This window comes from Sus scrofa, chromosome 17 (genome assembly GCF_000003025.6).
Source record: "Sus scrofa isolate TJ Tabasco breed Duroc chromosome 17, Sscrofa11.1, whole genome shotgun sequence".
NCBI classification, from domain to species: domain Eukaryota; kingdom Metazoa; phylum Chordata; class Mammalia; order Artiodactyla; family Suidae; genus Sus; species Sus scrofa.
The window spans coordinates 39,223,159-39,238,326 of NC_010459.5; the positions used below are offsets into that span (position 1 = coordinate 39,223,159).

At 45.0% G+C, this 15,168-nt stretch overlaps 1 protein-coding gene across 6 annotated transcripts in view; it reads left to right on the plus strand.

Annotated features, from left to right (window-relative positions):
• The window catches only part of PHF20 (PHD finger protein 20), a 149,778-nt gene that overhangs the window by 130,363 nt on the left and 4,247 nt on the right, over positions 1-15,168 (plus strand). For all 6 annotated transcript variants that reach the window (XM_021078131.1, XM_021078127.1, XM_021078130.1 and 3 more), the window contains 3 exons: positions 2,616-2,811; positions 9,747-10,152; positions 11,640-11,823. In XM_021078131.1, the coding sequence (XP_020933790.1) occupies positions 2,616-2,811; positions 9,747-10,152; positions 11,640-11,823 (786 nt within the window). The remainder of the gene's footprint in view (positions 1-2,615; positions 2,812-9,746; positions 10,153-11,639; positions 11,824-15,168) is intronic.

Consider the following 15,168-nt stretch of genomic DNA (forward strand, 5'->3'; position numbering starts at 1 on the left):
CTTGGCTTTTCAGGGCCATTGGAAGGTTAGAAACCGACCTCTGCTCCCTCTGGTAGCATCTGCCTTCCATTGCATTGTTGCCACCTGGAAGGGAGATAGGCCCTTGGGAGGGGAAAGCCGTGTTTGCCAAGAGCCTATCTGCCACCGAGGGCAGTGAATTAATTCCTTAGGATCAGTTAGTTTTATTGTTCTATGACCACAGGGCTGGCCTGTGGCTCTTGGGTGCTCTTTTCCAGAAATCTCAGGGGTGGATTATAAATCTGTGGTTCTTGTCTTGCTGTCAGTGGGATGGTGACATTGTCTCCATTCATCACCTGTAAGGTCTTTCTCCTTGGGTCCAGGCTCATGATCCCCTTAGAGCTAGACAACGCTTGAGAGCCTCTGCTTCTGCTATTCCTTTTAGTCCACTGAGGTGGGCCTGGTAGGAGCGCCTATTGCTGTCTTTGCTTAGGAGGAAGAAATCGATGCCCAGTATGGATGACTTTCCTAATGTCATAAGGCAAGTTGGAATTAGAACTGACTTGTGGGGAGTTCCCATCGTGGCTTAGTGGAAATGAACCTGACTGGCATCCATGAAGACACAAGGTTCCATCCCTAGCCTTGCTTAGTGGGTTAAGGATCCACCATTGCCGTGAGTTGTGGTGTAGGTCGCAGACGTGGCTTGGATCCTGCGTTGGTGTAGGCTGGCAGCTGTAGCTCCGATTCGATCCCTAGCCTGAGAACCTCCATACGCCGCAGGTGTGGCCCTAAAAAGACGAAAAAAAGAAAGAAAGACTGACTTGTGGTACCAACTCTTTTGATTTTGCTGGTTAAACAGGGAGGGACTGGGCTACCCCAGTTCATTTTCTAGCAAGTAGGTCCCTTTGGGGCCTGATAACTTTTATAGTGACACTGTGTCTTCTTGTGCTAGATTAGTCCATAGACTGAGAGCACTCTGCCTCAGTTTTTCCCTTTATCCCAAGGAGAGAATATGGACAGAAGATTAGTCTATGAATCATAGAATATAATTGATGGGCAGGAACACAGAGACCACTTAGTTTAGCCTTGACATTTAACAAGTGAGCACCAGCGCCAGAAGGGACAGGATTGGCCTAGGATCACTCAGACAGTTGGTGCTAAGTAGGAAACCCCCGTCTCTAACCTTTGTCTTGTGAAGCAGGCAGTGCTGCTCTGAATCCTGCCTCCTGCTGCTCAGGCCTCTGAGATTCCACACACAATAACAAGGGCTCCTTTAGGGCACTGTTTAAAAATATCTTTTGTCTGCTTTATTGTCTCTCAGTCTTTCCCTCCGCTTTTCCCTTTTGAGAAATCATATGCACCATCTTCATCAATCCCTGTGCACTTTCTGAACTTTTATAACCAAATTGCCAAGCCTGGGAATATATTCCTTGAATGGAGCATTCAGTGCCTGTCATTTTTATTGACTGTATTTAACTATGCAGTGTCTTGGGCCAGAAGTTTAACCTAACAGATTTATTCTTTAAAGGTTCCTTAAAGGTGCCGTTAACATGGTGGAGGTGCATCCCCACTGTTTGTCTTAGGAAAGCTGGAAAGAGCCCAAGGACTTTGCGAGGGGTTACCTGGGTTATTTTAGGGTTTTTATAGCTACTGGTAGGTGAACAACGGTCTGATTGGAAGCTGTTCCCTGGGCTTTTGGAGCAAGAAACACTGCCAGGTCATAAGTGGTTGTGTTTTCAGTCCTTCCTAAGGATCCCTGTGATGAACAAGACCACTGAAGCCGTTCAGTTCATCTGTCATTGTAACAGATGGGAAAGGGGGGGGTCCACAGAAGGGAGTGGGTGCTGACCACCCATTTGGTTAAGTGGTAGGTGACAGTTGGAGGGGACCTTGGGGCTTCTTTCCATTTGATCAGTCCATTCAAGATAGCTTTGGCAGGTATAACCATGAGCAAAACAGTTCCCATTTTTCTGACTCTTAGTGGGATTGGGGCTAGAAACAGATGGCACAATAAGTCAAACAAGAACATGTTAGGGAGGGATGAATGCTTCAATGGGGCAAAAGCCCTTGGATAGGGAGCTGGGAGGCCCAGAAGAGGCTCTTTTACTTTGGGAGGTAACATAAGGCCTCTCTGAGGAGGTGGTAAGGAGCCAGTCCTACAAAGGCCTTGGGACTAGTGCTCCAGACAGGGGTTGGGGGCAGGGGTGGGGGTGCTAGACCAGAGATCCTAAGACAGGAAGAGCTCTGTGTGTTCCAGAAAGAATGGGGCAAGGAGGGCAGGAAGGAGCCAGATCCTATAGGCCTCATGAGACCTGAGTAAGGGCTTTGAGTTTTTTCTGTGTACATTAGGAAGTCATTGAAGGTATTAAGTGGGAGAGGGAGTGATGTGATTTAAATTTAGCAGGATATCCAAGTTCTCTCTCACTCTCTTGCAGAGATCAGGAAATTTGCATACCTTACTCACTACCTTATTGCCAACACCTAGTACAGAGCCCAGCATATAGTAGGTGCCAAGTAATTGTATATTGGATGAGTGAATGAATAAAATGAACACACCAGTCCATCATTCCATTAGTTTGTGTGGTAATTGTGCAATGATGAAATGGTCTGGGTTTCCTTCAGACCAAGGATTAACTGTCTTATTGTTACTGCTTTAGGTCAGAGGCCTGGTTTCAAGTACTGGTACGACAAGGAATGGTTGAGCAGGGGACACATGCATGGCCTGGCATTTTTAGAAGAGAACTACTCCCATCAGAATGCCAAGAAGATTGTGGCCACTCACCAGCTTCTTGGTGATGTGCAGAGAGTGATCGAGGTTCTGCATGGCCTTCAGCTCAAGATGAGCATCTTACAGTAAGTGTGTGTGGCACCTGCAGCTTTGGGGATGAGTCTGATTCAGCCTGGGCCAAGAGCAGGATAAATATGAGAAATTGAAAAGCCAGAAAATCAATGATGAGATGGATGAGTTTGTGACCTTTATTAAACATTCTGTCAGAGTTCCCATCATGGCTCAGCAGTTAACAAACCTGACTGGCGTCCTTGAGGACAGAGGTTCAATGCCTGGCCTCGCTCAGTGGGTTAAGGATCTGGCTTTGCTGTGAGCTGTGGTGTAGGTCGCAGAGACGGCTCAGATCCCATGTTGCTGTGGCCCTGGCATAGGCTGGTGGCTACAGCTCCGATTGGACCCCTAGCCTGGGAACCACCATATGCCGCAAGTGCGGCCCTAAAAAGGAAGACCAGAAAAAAAAATTTTTTTTTGTCTTTTTTTTAGGGCCGTAGCGGCGCCATATGGAGGTTCCCAGGCTAGGGGTCCAATTGGAGCTATAGCCGCTGGCCTATACCACAGCCACAGTAACGCTAGATCTGAGCCATGTCTGTGACCTAACCCTAACCCTAACCCTAACCGCAGCTCATGTCAACGCTGGATCCTTAACCCACTGAGTGAGGCCAGGGATCGAACCCACAACCTCATGGTTCCTAGTCAGATTCTTTTCCTCTGTGTCATGACGGGAACTCCAAAAAAAAAAGTTTTGTTACATGGTGAACATTCTTTCTAAAAATCGTAATTTACATGTAATTAAGTTCACTCATTTAAAATATTTATTTAGTTTTAACAAATGTATATAACCTTGCAAACACCACTATAGTCAAGGTAATGGTGTTTAGTTTGTCTTTTTGTTTTGGTGTACTGTTCTGAGGTTTTTGGTTTTGTTTTAAAAATTGTAGTAAGATATACGTGATATAAAATTTACCGTCTTAACCATTTTAAGTGTACAGTTCAGTAGTGTTAAGTACATTCACTCTGTCACATCCAATCTTAGAACTGTTTTCATCTTGCAGACCAGACTCTGTACCCATTAGACAACTTCTCTCCATTTCCCCTCCCCCAGCCCCTGGCAACCACCATTCCACTTTCTGACTCTCTGAATTTGACTCCTCTAGATACTTCATATAAATGAGATTATACAGTATTTGTCTCTTTGCGACTGGATTATTTCACTTAGCATAATGTCCAAAGTTATTGTAACCTGTATCAGAGGTTTTTCCTTTTTTAAGGCTAAATAATATTCCATTATATACAATACTATGTTTTGTTTTTCTGTTCATCCTAAACATTCTTGGTTGGTAAACAAAGAAAATCAAAAGCTGCTAGAAGAAACACTGGTGGTGGGCCCATTCTCTGGCATAATGGTTGCCTAATACATATGTCTTTTGATGATTTCCTCATCTAGAAAAGTTTTAGGCCTTTTGGAGCTGGACTTAAGGCTTTTTGTGGCCAGAATTTGGAGTGAAATTGAGTATGAGTTTCCTTCTGTGGTTGCATTCTAGTGTCAGATGACCCAAGTTCATGTAAGCTCTGAGAAAGAAATGTGGCTCCTATTGGGGTCTGTTGGCTTTTATGATTTGCTCCCACTTTACCAAATAGGGCAGTTGGGCCTTAAGTGTGGCAGCCACTCTCTCATGGTTTCCAGGGACAGAGCCAGGTCTAGAACCCAAATCCTTACTCTCATCAAGTGCTTGTCCTAATCTTTCCAACTGCCTCTCCTCAGTAGTTCCATGAATTTTCTTTTGGTATCAGCACAGTGGATGGCAGAGATAGAGTCTCAAACTTAGGTTCTCCCACAGGCCTGCCCATAGGGTGCTATTTTAATGAAGTCATCAACAGTGACAAACTCTAGTGCCACAAGTGAATTAGACCGATAGGCCAGTCTCCAACTAAGTTTCCTTTGTGCTTATGAGTTCTGGAGGCTCTTGGTGTCAGGCAAAGTAGAGTGTCAGCCTGGAGCTGACAGAATGGGGGTTGCTTTCTCTTGCGTTCCGGTGCGCAGAGGCCTGGCTTCATGTACTAGCACGGCAAGGGGTGGGGGACAGGGCACATTCCGCAAGGGTATAATACTGATTTGGGCAAAAGCCAAGCTGCTATAACAAAGACCAAAAAAATAGAAGCTAGGAGTTCCTGCTGTGGGAGTCCCTGTCGTGGCTCAGTGGTTAATGAACCTGACTGGCATCCTTGAGGATACAGGTTCGATCCCTGGCCTCGCTCAGTGGGTTAAGGATCCAGCGTTGCCGTGAGCTTTGGTGTAAGTTGCAGACATGCTTGGATCCTGCATTGTTGTGGCTGCTGTGTAGACTGGCAGCAACAGCTCCAATTTGACCCCTGGAAATTACCGTATGCTGTGGGTATAGCCCTAAAAAGCCGGAAAAAAAAAAAAAGAGTTCCTGCTGTGGTGAAGTGGGTTAAGGATCTGGCATTGTCTCTGTGGTGGCTCAGATCACTGCTGACGCATGGGTTTGATCCTTGGTTCCCTGTGTGTTGGGTTAAGGAACTGGCATTGCTACAGCTGTGGCATAATAGGTCACAGCTGCGGCTCAGATTCATTCCTTGGGAACTTCCATACGCTATGGGTGCAGCCATTAAAAAAAAAAAAAAAAAAAAAAAAAAAGCTAAAACAAAATGGCGTTTTCTTTCTCATATAAAACATGGTCCAGAGGTAGGCAGTGGTCCAGGCCAGGTAGATGGCCTTTCTCCAAGATTCCAACTGTGGACTTGGGGACTTGGGTTCCTTCTGTCTTATTGTGCTGACATTCCATGAACGTTAATCTCATCTGCATGGTCCAAGTAGTCTCACCGGTACCTCTCACCCTCCCACCTGCTCTAACCTCCAGGGAGGGGTAAGAGAGAAAAAAGGGGAGCAAGTGATTTCATGAACACACCTTACTGCAAGAGCCTAGCCAGGTGGCCATGTGCCCTGTGCAAACTCAGGAGGGAGGGTGGAGGCATGTATAAGAGAAGGAAGGGATAGCTGTTACCGGGGGAAATTAGCCATTACTGTGGCAGTATCTGTTGAGGTGAACTGAATCAATTGACAGCCCCTGTTTAGGATGTCATAGACTAGCTATTCCATCACATTTTATAAAATCAGAAAATTCTACTCAATGTAAACCAAATGAGATGTCAGAAATTGAGACAGGTGGAAGGCGAGGGCATGGAAAAACCTCAGGTGATGCTCCTGATTGTAAATATTACCACGTTTCATTTCATTTGAGGATTCAATCAGATGGTGTTCTCTCTTCTCACTGAAATGCCAGTGCTTCTGGCCCTGTCCCATATTCTAGAACCTTATTCTTTGTGAAACCCCATTTAGATCCTTCTTCCCTATAGCAGTGAGTTTGTACTGGAATTAAACCTGACTTCTCTGAGCTGTTCAGCGGGGCGTATGAGGAGATCTTGTTCGACATTATATATGGAGAAAAGATCCTGGGAGATGGGGACGTGGTCCCAGTGTATCTCTGTATACCTGGATAGTCTCTGCTAGCAGGATTTTAGGTCTTCATTCTCAAAAATTTTGTACTTAAATGATTCATTTTCAAAGGCAAACAATAAAATTGGGAGTAACTTCAGAGCAACTCTTGCTATTTAAAAAATAACATGCATGGGAGTTCCCTGGTGGCTTAGTAGTTAAGGATCATTGCTATGGCTCAGGTTACTGCTGTGGCATGGGTTTGATCCTTGGCCTGGGAACTTCCATATGCCATGGGCGTGGCCAAAATAAACAACTTCCTGGCTGTCTATAGTAACTAAATATAAATTATTTAAAAAAAAAAAGTAACATGAATGGCTGTACATGATTGATGGGGTTTACAAAGAAAGGCCCGGATCATCTAGGATGAAGAAGGCTTCAGATCTTAGCTAGGAGGGTCAAAATTGTAGGAAGGAAGGAGCAAAAAGACTTTCGTGATTTTCATACAAGAACAGGTCCATACTATGGCTTACATGCTCCAAGTTAACAGATTTCAGACTATAGTAGACCTGGAATTTAACAATGACTCCCATTTCCTCTGATGCAGTTATGTTTTCTAAGGTGTGTCTGGGGTCCTTTAGCAGGCTGTAATACCCTACTGGAGGGGGCCAGGGACCCAGGCTGCCTCCATGCTGGCAGTTTCCTCTCCTTCCCCAGGGGTTAAGAGGGGTATTGGGGATTTTTGGAGTGGGAGAGCTGAGAAAGCATAGTTCCAGCCCCTTACGAGCAGAATTTTAGATCTTGTAAGATCATTCCATGCCATTCCATTTCTGTAGAAAGGCTTTAGGAAAGTGGGGGTTGGGGTACCCATATGTAGGAGTTGCTGGTGAGTTCCTGCTGTTTCAGCGTTTCTCTGTTGGGAATGGGAAGGTAATGTTCACCGTTATACCATGAGATAATTCTCTGTATGTGTGGGATTGTACTGAGCATTACAGGATATTTAGCATCTCTGAATTCAGTGAACTGAATACCAGTAGTACATTTGTGATAATTAGTAGTCATTGTGACAGTCAGAAAGGCTCCCACACATTTCTGCACATCTGTGAACCAAATGCGAGTAGCACCCGTCAGTCCTCCCACTTGTTTCCAAACACTCCTCCTAGCTAGGAACTGCTGGGAGCTAGTGGGCATTACTAGAGAAGCCCAGGTTTTCTTCCTCCTTTTCTCCTTTCCTTGCTTCCTTCCTTTCATTTAATGATCAAAAATTATAATGGAAATTTTGGGTAACAGATAAGAATTAAAAGGTGAAGCTTTTCTAGAGTAGCAACTTTTTTTTTTTTTTTTTTTTTTTTGTCTTTTTGTCTTTTTGTCTTTTTGCCTTTTCTAGGGCCGCTCCTGAGGCATATGGAGGTTCCCAGGCCAGGGGTCTAATCAGAGCTGTAGCCACTGGCCTACGCCAGAGCCACAGCAACACGGGATCCAAGCCACATCTGCAGCCTACACCACAGCTCACGGCAGTGCCGGATCCTTAACCCACTGAGCAAGGCCAGGGAGCAAACCTGCAACCTGATGGTTCCTAGTCGGATTCCTTAACCACTGAGCCATGACAGGAACCACTAGAGTAGCAACTTTTTAACTTAAATATATGTATATATCTCACAGTTAGAAATACATTTTATATCACATGTTCAAAACTAAAATTTCACAAAACTCCTCAGAATGGTGCACTCTGTTCTTTTTTTTCTTTTTTTAAAATAATTGATTATGATCCAATAATTTAATTTAATGACTTTCTGTTGGGTCAAACCTCAAGCAACAGATAACTTTAGGGAACTCTAAAGTCATACACAGAATTTTATGTACACACATACATGTAGGCAGAGGTTTCAGATTCTTGGAGGTGTCTGTTACCCAGAAAGGGATCATAATCCTTGAGGGTTTTTTGGTTTGTTTGTTTTAACTAAAGTATAGTTGATTTGTGTGTTGTTTTAGTTTCTGATACGCAGCAAAGTGATTCAGTTATACCTACATATGTTTTATTGGTTTTTTTTTTTTCTTTTTTGGCTGCCCCGTGGCATGTGGAGTTCCGGGCCAGGGATCAGATCCGAGCCACAATTGTGACTTATGCCATTATTCTTTTCCATTATGGTTTATTACAGGATATTGACTATAGTTCCCTGTGTTATACAGTAGATCCTTGTTTATCCTTCCTATAAATATAGTCCCAAACTCCCAATCCAACCCTCCCCTGCCCCTCCTCCCCCTTGGCAACCACAAGTCAGTTTTCTATGTCAGTCAATCTGTTTCTGTTCTGTAGATAAGTTTGTGTCCTATTTTAGATACCACATTTGGTATTCGTCTTTCTTTTTCTGATTTACTTCCTATGGTGTGATAATCTCTAGGTCCATCCATGTAGCTGCAAATGGTAATATTTTATTCTTTTTTATGGCTAAGGAATATTCCATTGTATACACACATACCACATCTTTATCCATTCATCTGTTGATGGACATTTAGGTTGTTTCCATGTCTTGGCAATTGTAAATAGTGCTGTGAGAACAGAGCTGTCTGTATTTTTTTGAACTGTAGTTTTGTCCAGGTATATGTTCAGGAGTGGATTGCTGGATCACATGGCAACTCTTATTTTTAGTTTTTTGAGGAACCTTCACACTGGGCTCCATAATGGCTACATCAGTTTACATTCCCATTAGCAGTGTAGGAGGGTTGCCTTTTCTCCACACCCTCTTCAGCTTTCATTATCTGTGGACTTTTTAATTAATGATGGCCATTCTGACTGGTGTGAGGTGGTTACCTCATTGTAATTTTGCAAATCTTTGCTGTTTAGTAACAAAAATTTTTTTTGGAATGGTGAGAACAGAAGATTTTGGAAGTTTTTTTTTTTTTTTCCTGAAGGATGTTTAAAAACTTTGTTATTAATGGCCTTTGCAGAGATTTTTGATTACCAAGCGGGTTTGTATAATTGAGTGCATTACATGCCAGGATTATTGTGACTGTTTATTAATAAGTTGGGGGGGTTGTGATTTTTTTTTACTTCTTTCACTACTAATAAAGAAAAAGTTTCGTTTATTGTTTATTGGTTGTTTCTAATTAAAGTTATTTTTTGTGAGTGACATTTGAAGCGCACTTTACCACCAACAAAGTATTCTGTACTTCCATTCAAATTAATTCACTTAATCTTTATCAAACTCAGTGGTTGCTGGCAGACAGATGGTCAGCGAGTTGTGCAGGAGAGGGACAGGAATGAGGCTGGCTGAGTGCTCAGCCCAGCTGCATTGTTAATCAGCAGCTGAGCTGAAATGCTGTCAGGTCTCCTGGCTCCACGTCCAGTCCCCCTCACTGCAAGTGGTGCAGCAGGAGCTTGCCTGGAAGTAGCCTCTTCAGAGACTGCGGATTTACACTCCCTCTTGTGTAGAAAGTGGTGGCTTGTGACCAGATGGCCCAGGTGGGAGCTCTTCCCCCCTTTGGGAAGCCCTTGCTATGGTCCCAGGTACTCCAAAACCCTTTCTGTGTTTGCCCTCCTAATAGAAGCCGGGAGCATCCTGATCTGCAGCTGTGGTGTCAGCCTTGGAAACAGCATCTGTTAGAGGGGAGATTGCATTCCAGACACATCCATGTCACTGAAGCCAAGAGCAGGGAGGAAGCCCCAAGCTATAGAACTTTGAATGGGGCAGTGGAGAAGCCTCTGCCCCTGCCCTTGCCCCGGTCAGTGGAGGAGTCGTATATCACCAGCGAGCACTGCTACCAGAAGCCCCGCACCTATTACCCGGCTGTGGAACAGAAGCTGGTGGTGGAGACCCGGCGCTCCGCCCTCGATGATGCTGTCAGCCCGCTCCACGAGAACGGTGACGATGCCCTCCCTCCGCGCCTGGGCTGGCCTCTAGACCAAGACAGGAGCAGAGGGGACAGTGACCCCAAATCTGGCTCCCCAAAGGTATGGGGCTCGTTGTTCTTGTTCTTAATTCCTTGTTTGAGTGCTTGTACCATCTCCTCCTAGGACTAAATGTTCTGTGAAAGGTATTTATTATCAAGTTGTATTTACTATAAAATTGTATTTCAATCTGCTTGTCACAGGTGTATTTTTGTCTGTTAAAAATGGATATAGAGTCAGGAGACAAACTTCAAAGAAGATTGGTTCTAGGAAATGTCCACAAAATGGCAGAGTCGGTGGGAGTGGAGAGGTGGGAGGTAGCAAGGAGAAAAAGGTTGATTGGAACTTGATAAATGAAAGTCAGTTAGGAAAATCAGTTTTCTTCAGGCAATTTATACTGTAATCGCTCCCAAAGTGCTAATCCTTAGCATGAGTAACAAAGAATGAGTCAAGTGTGTTGTTAGGCACAAGTTTTTTACAATATCTTTACTGTTAACCTTGCAGCCCTAGCATAAGAACAGTCCAATTTGTCAAAATATTTGCTGGCTTTGTCAGTTTTCCCCAAGAGATAGTCTCAGTTTTTTTGTTACTCAAGTCATTTTCTTCTGGAGCCCCCATGGCATTCTCTTGCCAGTAGTCATTGGTCACATTCTGCCATCCTCAGTTGTCAGTGACAATGTTTGTGATTTGAGAGCTTCTTTACCCTCATCATTGTCCTTACACAGGCCTCACCCTATGGGCTGGTATCACCAGCATAGGTACATTGCTGCCTCTTATCTAGGGGAGCACCCTAGGTTAGAAGCCCCTCATTCAGCCTGTGCCCTTGCCTGGTCCCAGCAGTGCTGGGTAAGGCTGGGGAGGACACAGTCTTTGGAGACAGACCCAGTTTCAGGTCTAGGCTCAGCTACTTGCTGTGTGATTCTGAGCAGGTTAGCTCACCTCCTCAGATGGGTCTCCTTAGCCACCCGCAGAGGGGGCCAGTGACATTGCCCTCGCTGTCACTGTGGAACATATCTGTGGAAAGCTCTCAGCACATGGCTTTGCACATAGTAGCCTCTAAGTAAATGTTAACTAGAACCTATTTCATTTCAAATGAATGAATGTAAGGTTGTGATCATAAATTCCAGAAAAGGTTTGTGATCATCCAGGTGCACACATTTAGCACAACATGGAGCAGAGCTGGGACTTAGAGCTAGTTTGTCTGACACCAGCATACTAACCCCCTTCTAGACTCTCCCTGCTCCACTCTGACCTCAGGGCTCTGGGGGCCATTCTGTGAGGCCTATGTCAGGCCTAGGGCCCTGGGCCATTTGTGGCCAGCTGCTGTGGGATCCTCTGAGTCAGAGGTCTGTGCTGCCCTGAGGTGGTTGTTACTGGTACAGCAGGCACGCTCTTGCCCAGTGCCCAAGAGGGAAGGAAGGGGCAGGGCAATAGAGATTTGGAACGTTCAAACTGCAGCTGAGCTTTCAGGTGGTTACGAACATGGGCTGTTTGCAGAAAGGACTGGGAACTTTCTCCATTCAGTAACTTAAATGCTGTTGCATCCCCAGGTGAGGGAATATGTCTCCAAAAAGGTCCTCACGGAGGAAGCCCCCACTCGGAAGCTGCTGGACAGAGGTGGAGAGGGGCTGCTGAGCTCCCAGCACCAGTGGCAGTTTAACCTGCTGACCCATGTGGAATCTCTTCAGGATGAAGTCACACATAGGATGGACTCCATTGAGAAGGAGCTGGATGGTAGGGCTCGCTTGGCTCCCTGCTGTTTTTGGGCACCGTGGGCCTGCTGGGATGAGCTGCTTTCTGAACCCCTGATCTGGCTCTTCAGGGACAACTGTGTATACTTGGCCTCATCTTCTTTGAGTCTCACCCACTTCCATTCTCCCCCCAACATGCTGAGCCTTACTTTTAGTGTTCATTGGGCACTTCTAAGGTCTGAGCGATGTCAGGGCTCCTGCCTCACTTGTGCAATCCCTTCTACATGGAGACTGTGGGAGAGCAGATGGTCTCTGCCTACAGGCAGTGTTTGCTCTGAGCAGATCTTTACTAACCAAGTTTGGCAGGGAATTGAAATTCTGACTTATTTGAGCTTTTATATCTGAGGATTGATCTGAAATGCCTTTTATTTCAGCCTTTGATAAAGTCTAAAATGAACCTTTCTCCTCTTTATTTATTAGTAGAGATTTAAGAACTTGGCTGAGGAGTTCTCTTGTGGCACAGCAGGTTAAGGATCTGGCATTGTTACCGCAGTGGCTTGGGTTGCTACTGTGGCTCAGGTTTGATCTGTGGCCCAGAAACTTCCACATGCTGTGGGCAAGTCCAAAAAGAACTTGATGGAGTCATTTATGTAGCCCCTGGATATTTCTCCCTGGTGTTAGTGGTAACAGATGAGCTCAGAGGACTGACCCCCAGGATGTTGGTCAGTTTGGTTTTTGAAGACAAACTTCCTTCTTGATTGTTCACTTACTCCTTAATTATTTATTTTCATCCTTAGGAACCTTATGTGTTCTGTTTGACGATTCTGAGTATAGCCAGGCTATTACTACTGTAATTGGGGATGAAATAACTCAGAAAAATGCCATATGTTATGTAGGCTAGCTCACAAGGTGTGGCTGAGGCCATGCCAGGGGAGGAGACCTGTTGTGAGGGGAAGTGACAGCAGGAAGGCTTCCTGGAACTCTTGGGACTGAAGCGGAGCCTTGAAAAGAGTGGTATTTTCTGCTAGAGAAGCGGCAGCTGAGGGTAGATGCTAAGAGGACTGGCTTGACTGGAGAAAGGATAGCCTTTTTGGAGGAGCGAGAGAGAGGCGAACTTGCCCTCATGCTCTTTCTCCTGCTTCTGAAGCAAAACTGAGGAATCAGGAATGGGAGGCCAGACCAGAGTCCATTGTGAGGGCTGGAAGGGGGAGTGGTTCTGTCTCTCTTTTATTCCTAAAAGCTTTCCTAGGACTCCTTTAGAACTGTAGCTGATGATGCTTGGTTTGTGAAAACCTTGCTATTAGAAAGTTGAAAGAGGATTGAATGCCATGCTGAAAACTGCTGAAATCAATTCATTGCTACCCAGAGTGGAATTTGCTCTGGATCACTTAGCACCATGGAAACAAGGTGAATGTTCTGTTATTGCCAGAAGAACCTGTCCCTAGGGGAGAAGTCAGAGGCTACCCACTTCTTGGTTGCTGACTTGGCCCTCCCTCCCAGCTTGGGTTACTCCAGCCCTGAGCTCACCGAGTGGGCAGTGTGGCCAGGATGATAAGTCTGGGCCCCCTTCTTTGGCCCAGAAGACTCATATGTCCCGCTGATTGGAGGCCACATATTCTGTTTGTGTTCTGATATTCCAGACTCTGAGAGGTATTGGAAGCATGAAAATCACTTATAACGTTTAAAGATTTTATTCAGGTCAATAGACTTTGCATTGTATTAAATTGAGTTTCATCAGAATACTATTTTATTTCTACTATCTTAATTTCATCTAAATACCATCAAAATAAACTGAGCTTTTTTTTTTTTTTTTGTCTTTGTTGTTGTTGTTGTTGTTGCGATTTCTTGGGCCGCTCCCGCGGCATATGGAGGTTCCCAGGCTAGGGGTTGAATCGGAGCTGTAGCCACCGGCCTACACCAGAGCCACAGCAACGCGGGATCCGAGCCGCATCTGCAACCTACACCACAGCTCACGGCAACGCCGGATCGTTAACCCACTGAGCAAGGGCAGGGACCGAACCCGCAACCTCATGGTTCCTAGTCGGATTCGTTAACCACTGCGCCACGACGGGAACTCCCTAAACTGAGCTTTTATAGGAATTTATATATAATATTCCTTTTAAAAAAGCCTAGTAAGCTATTATATTGACTGATAAATACTTTTAAAAATGTCATTTTAGTATTAACCATTATTTAATAATTTATTAATTATGTGAACAGTCTTATGAAACTAAAAGATGAAAGGTATTTAATGACCATGAAAATACTAAATCTTGGGGGGGGTTCCTGTCGTGGTGCAGCAGAAACGAATCCGACTAAGAACCATGAGGTTTCGGGTTCGATCCCTGGCCTTGCTCAGCGGGTCAAGGATCCGGCGTTGCCGTGAGCTGTGGTATAGGTCGCAGATGAGGCTTGGATCCTACGTTGGTGGCTGGCAGCTGTAGCTCTGATTTGACCCCTAGCCTGAAAACCTCCACATGCCGCAGGTGCAGCCCTAAAAAAGCAAAAAAAAAGAAAAGAATGCTTAATCTTTTAGCATTAGGACGATTTTTTTTTAAAGTGCTACCTTTGTGAGACCTCTTTCTAGATGGTCAGGGGAGTGTATTTGAAACTGCAGTCCTTGTACTCTTGAGGAGCTGTTAAGCTTCTTTAAAAGGGAAACAGAGTAATGGTCCAGCAGCCGCTACGGAGAGGAAGCTGGCCTGCTAGATGCTGAGGTTCAGAGGAGGTGCCCTTGGCTCCCCCATTTGGGGTCTAGTCTTTGTTCCTGCAGATCTAGAGAGAAGGCTTCCACTTTAGGGGCCCCAAACACTTTAACCAAGTTCAGAGACTGTTGAGTGGCCTAGATACTTCTAGTCTGATGCTCTTTCTCCCTGTCCATGTCTGCTGGTTACTACAGTGTTGGGGGACATCTTTGGTGAGCCTGGAACCAGATCTGAAGTAGTTACAGTGACTTTGAGAGGAGTCTTTCAGCAATTGTAGCATAATCTTGTCCAGAAGACTGACTGACATTTTCTCTTGGAATCAGCCCATCCGGCCCTGACCACCTCATTAAGCTCACCCACATGGGCTCTTCCAGCATTGACTTTAGCTGTTTTCTCCATTTACTCTTGTGCTCTTTTGCTGAGTAGTTCCTGTCTCCCTCTAGTTTGTGGGGTTTCTTTTTTTTTCTTTTCGTTTCTTTCTTTTTTTTTTTTTTGGCTGCATCCACAACATGTAAAAGTTCCAGGCCAGGGATAGAACCTCAGCTGCAGCAGTGACAACTCTAGGTCATTAACCCATTGAGCCAAAGAGGAACTCCACTCTCATTTGACTTCGATCCTTTGTTCTTGGTCTTCAAGTTAAGGTCTGAGAAGGCAGTCTTATTTTCTTTTCTCATGTCCTTGTA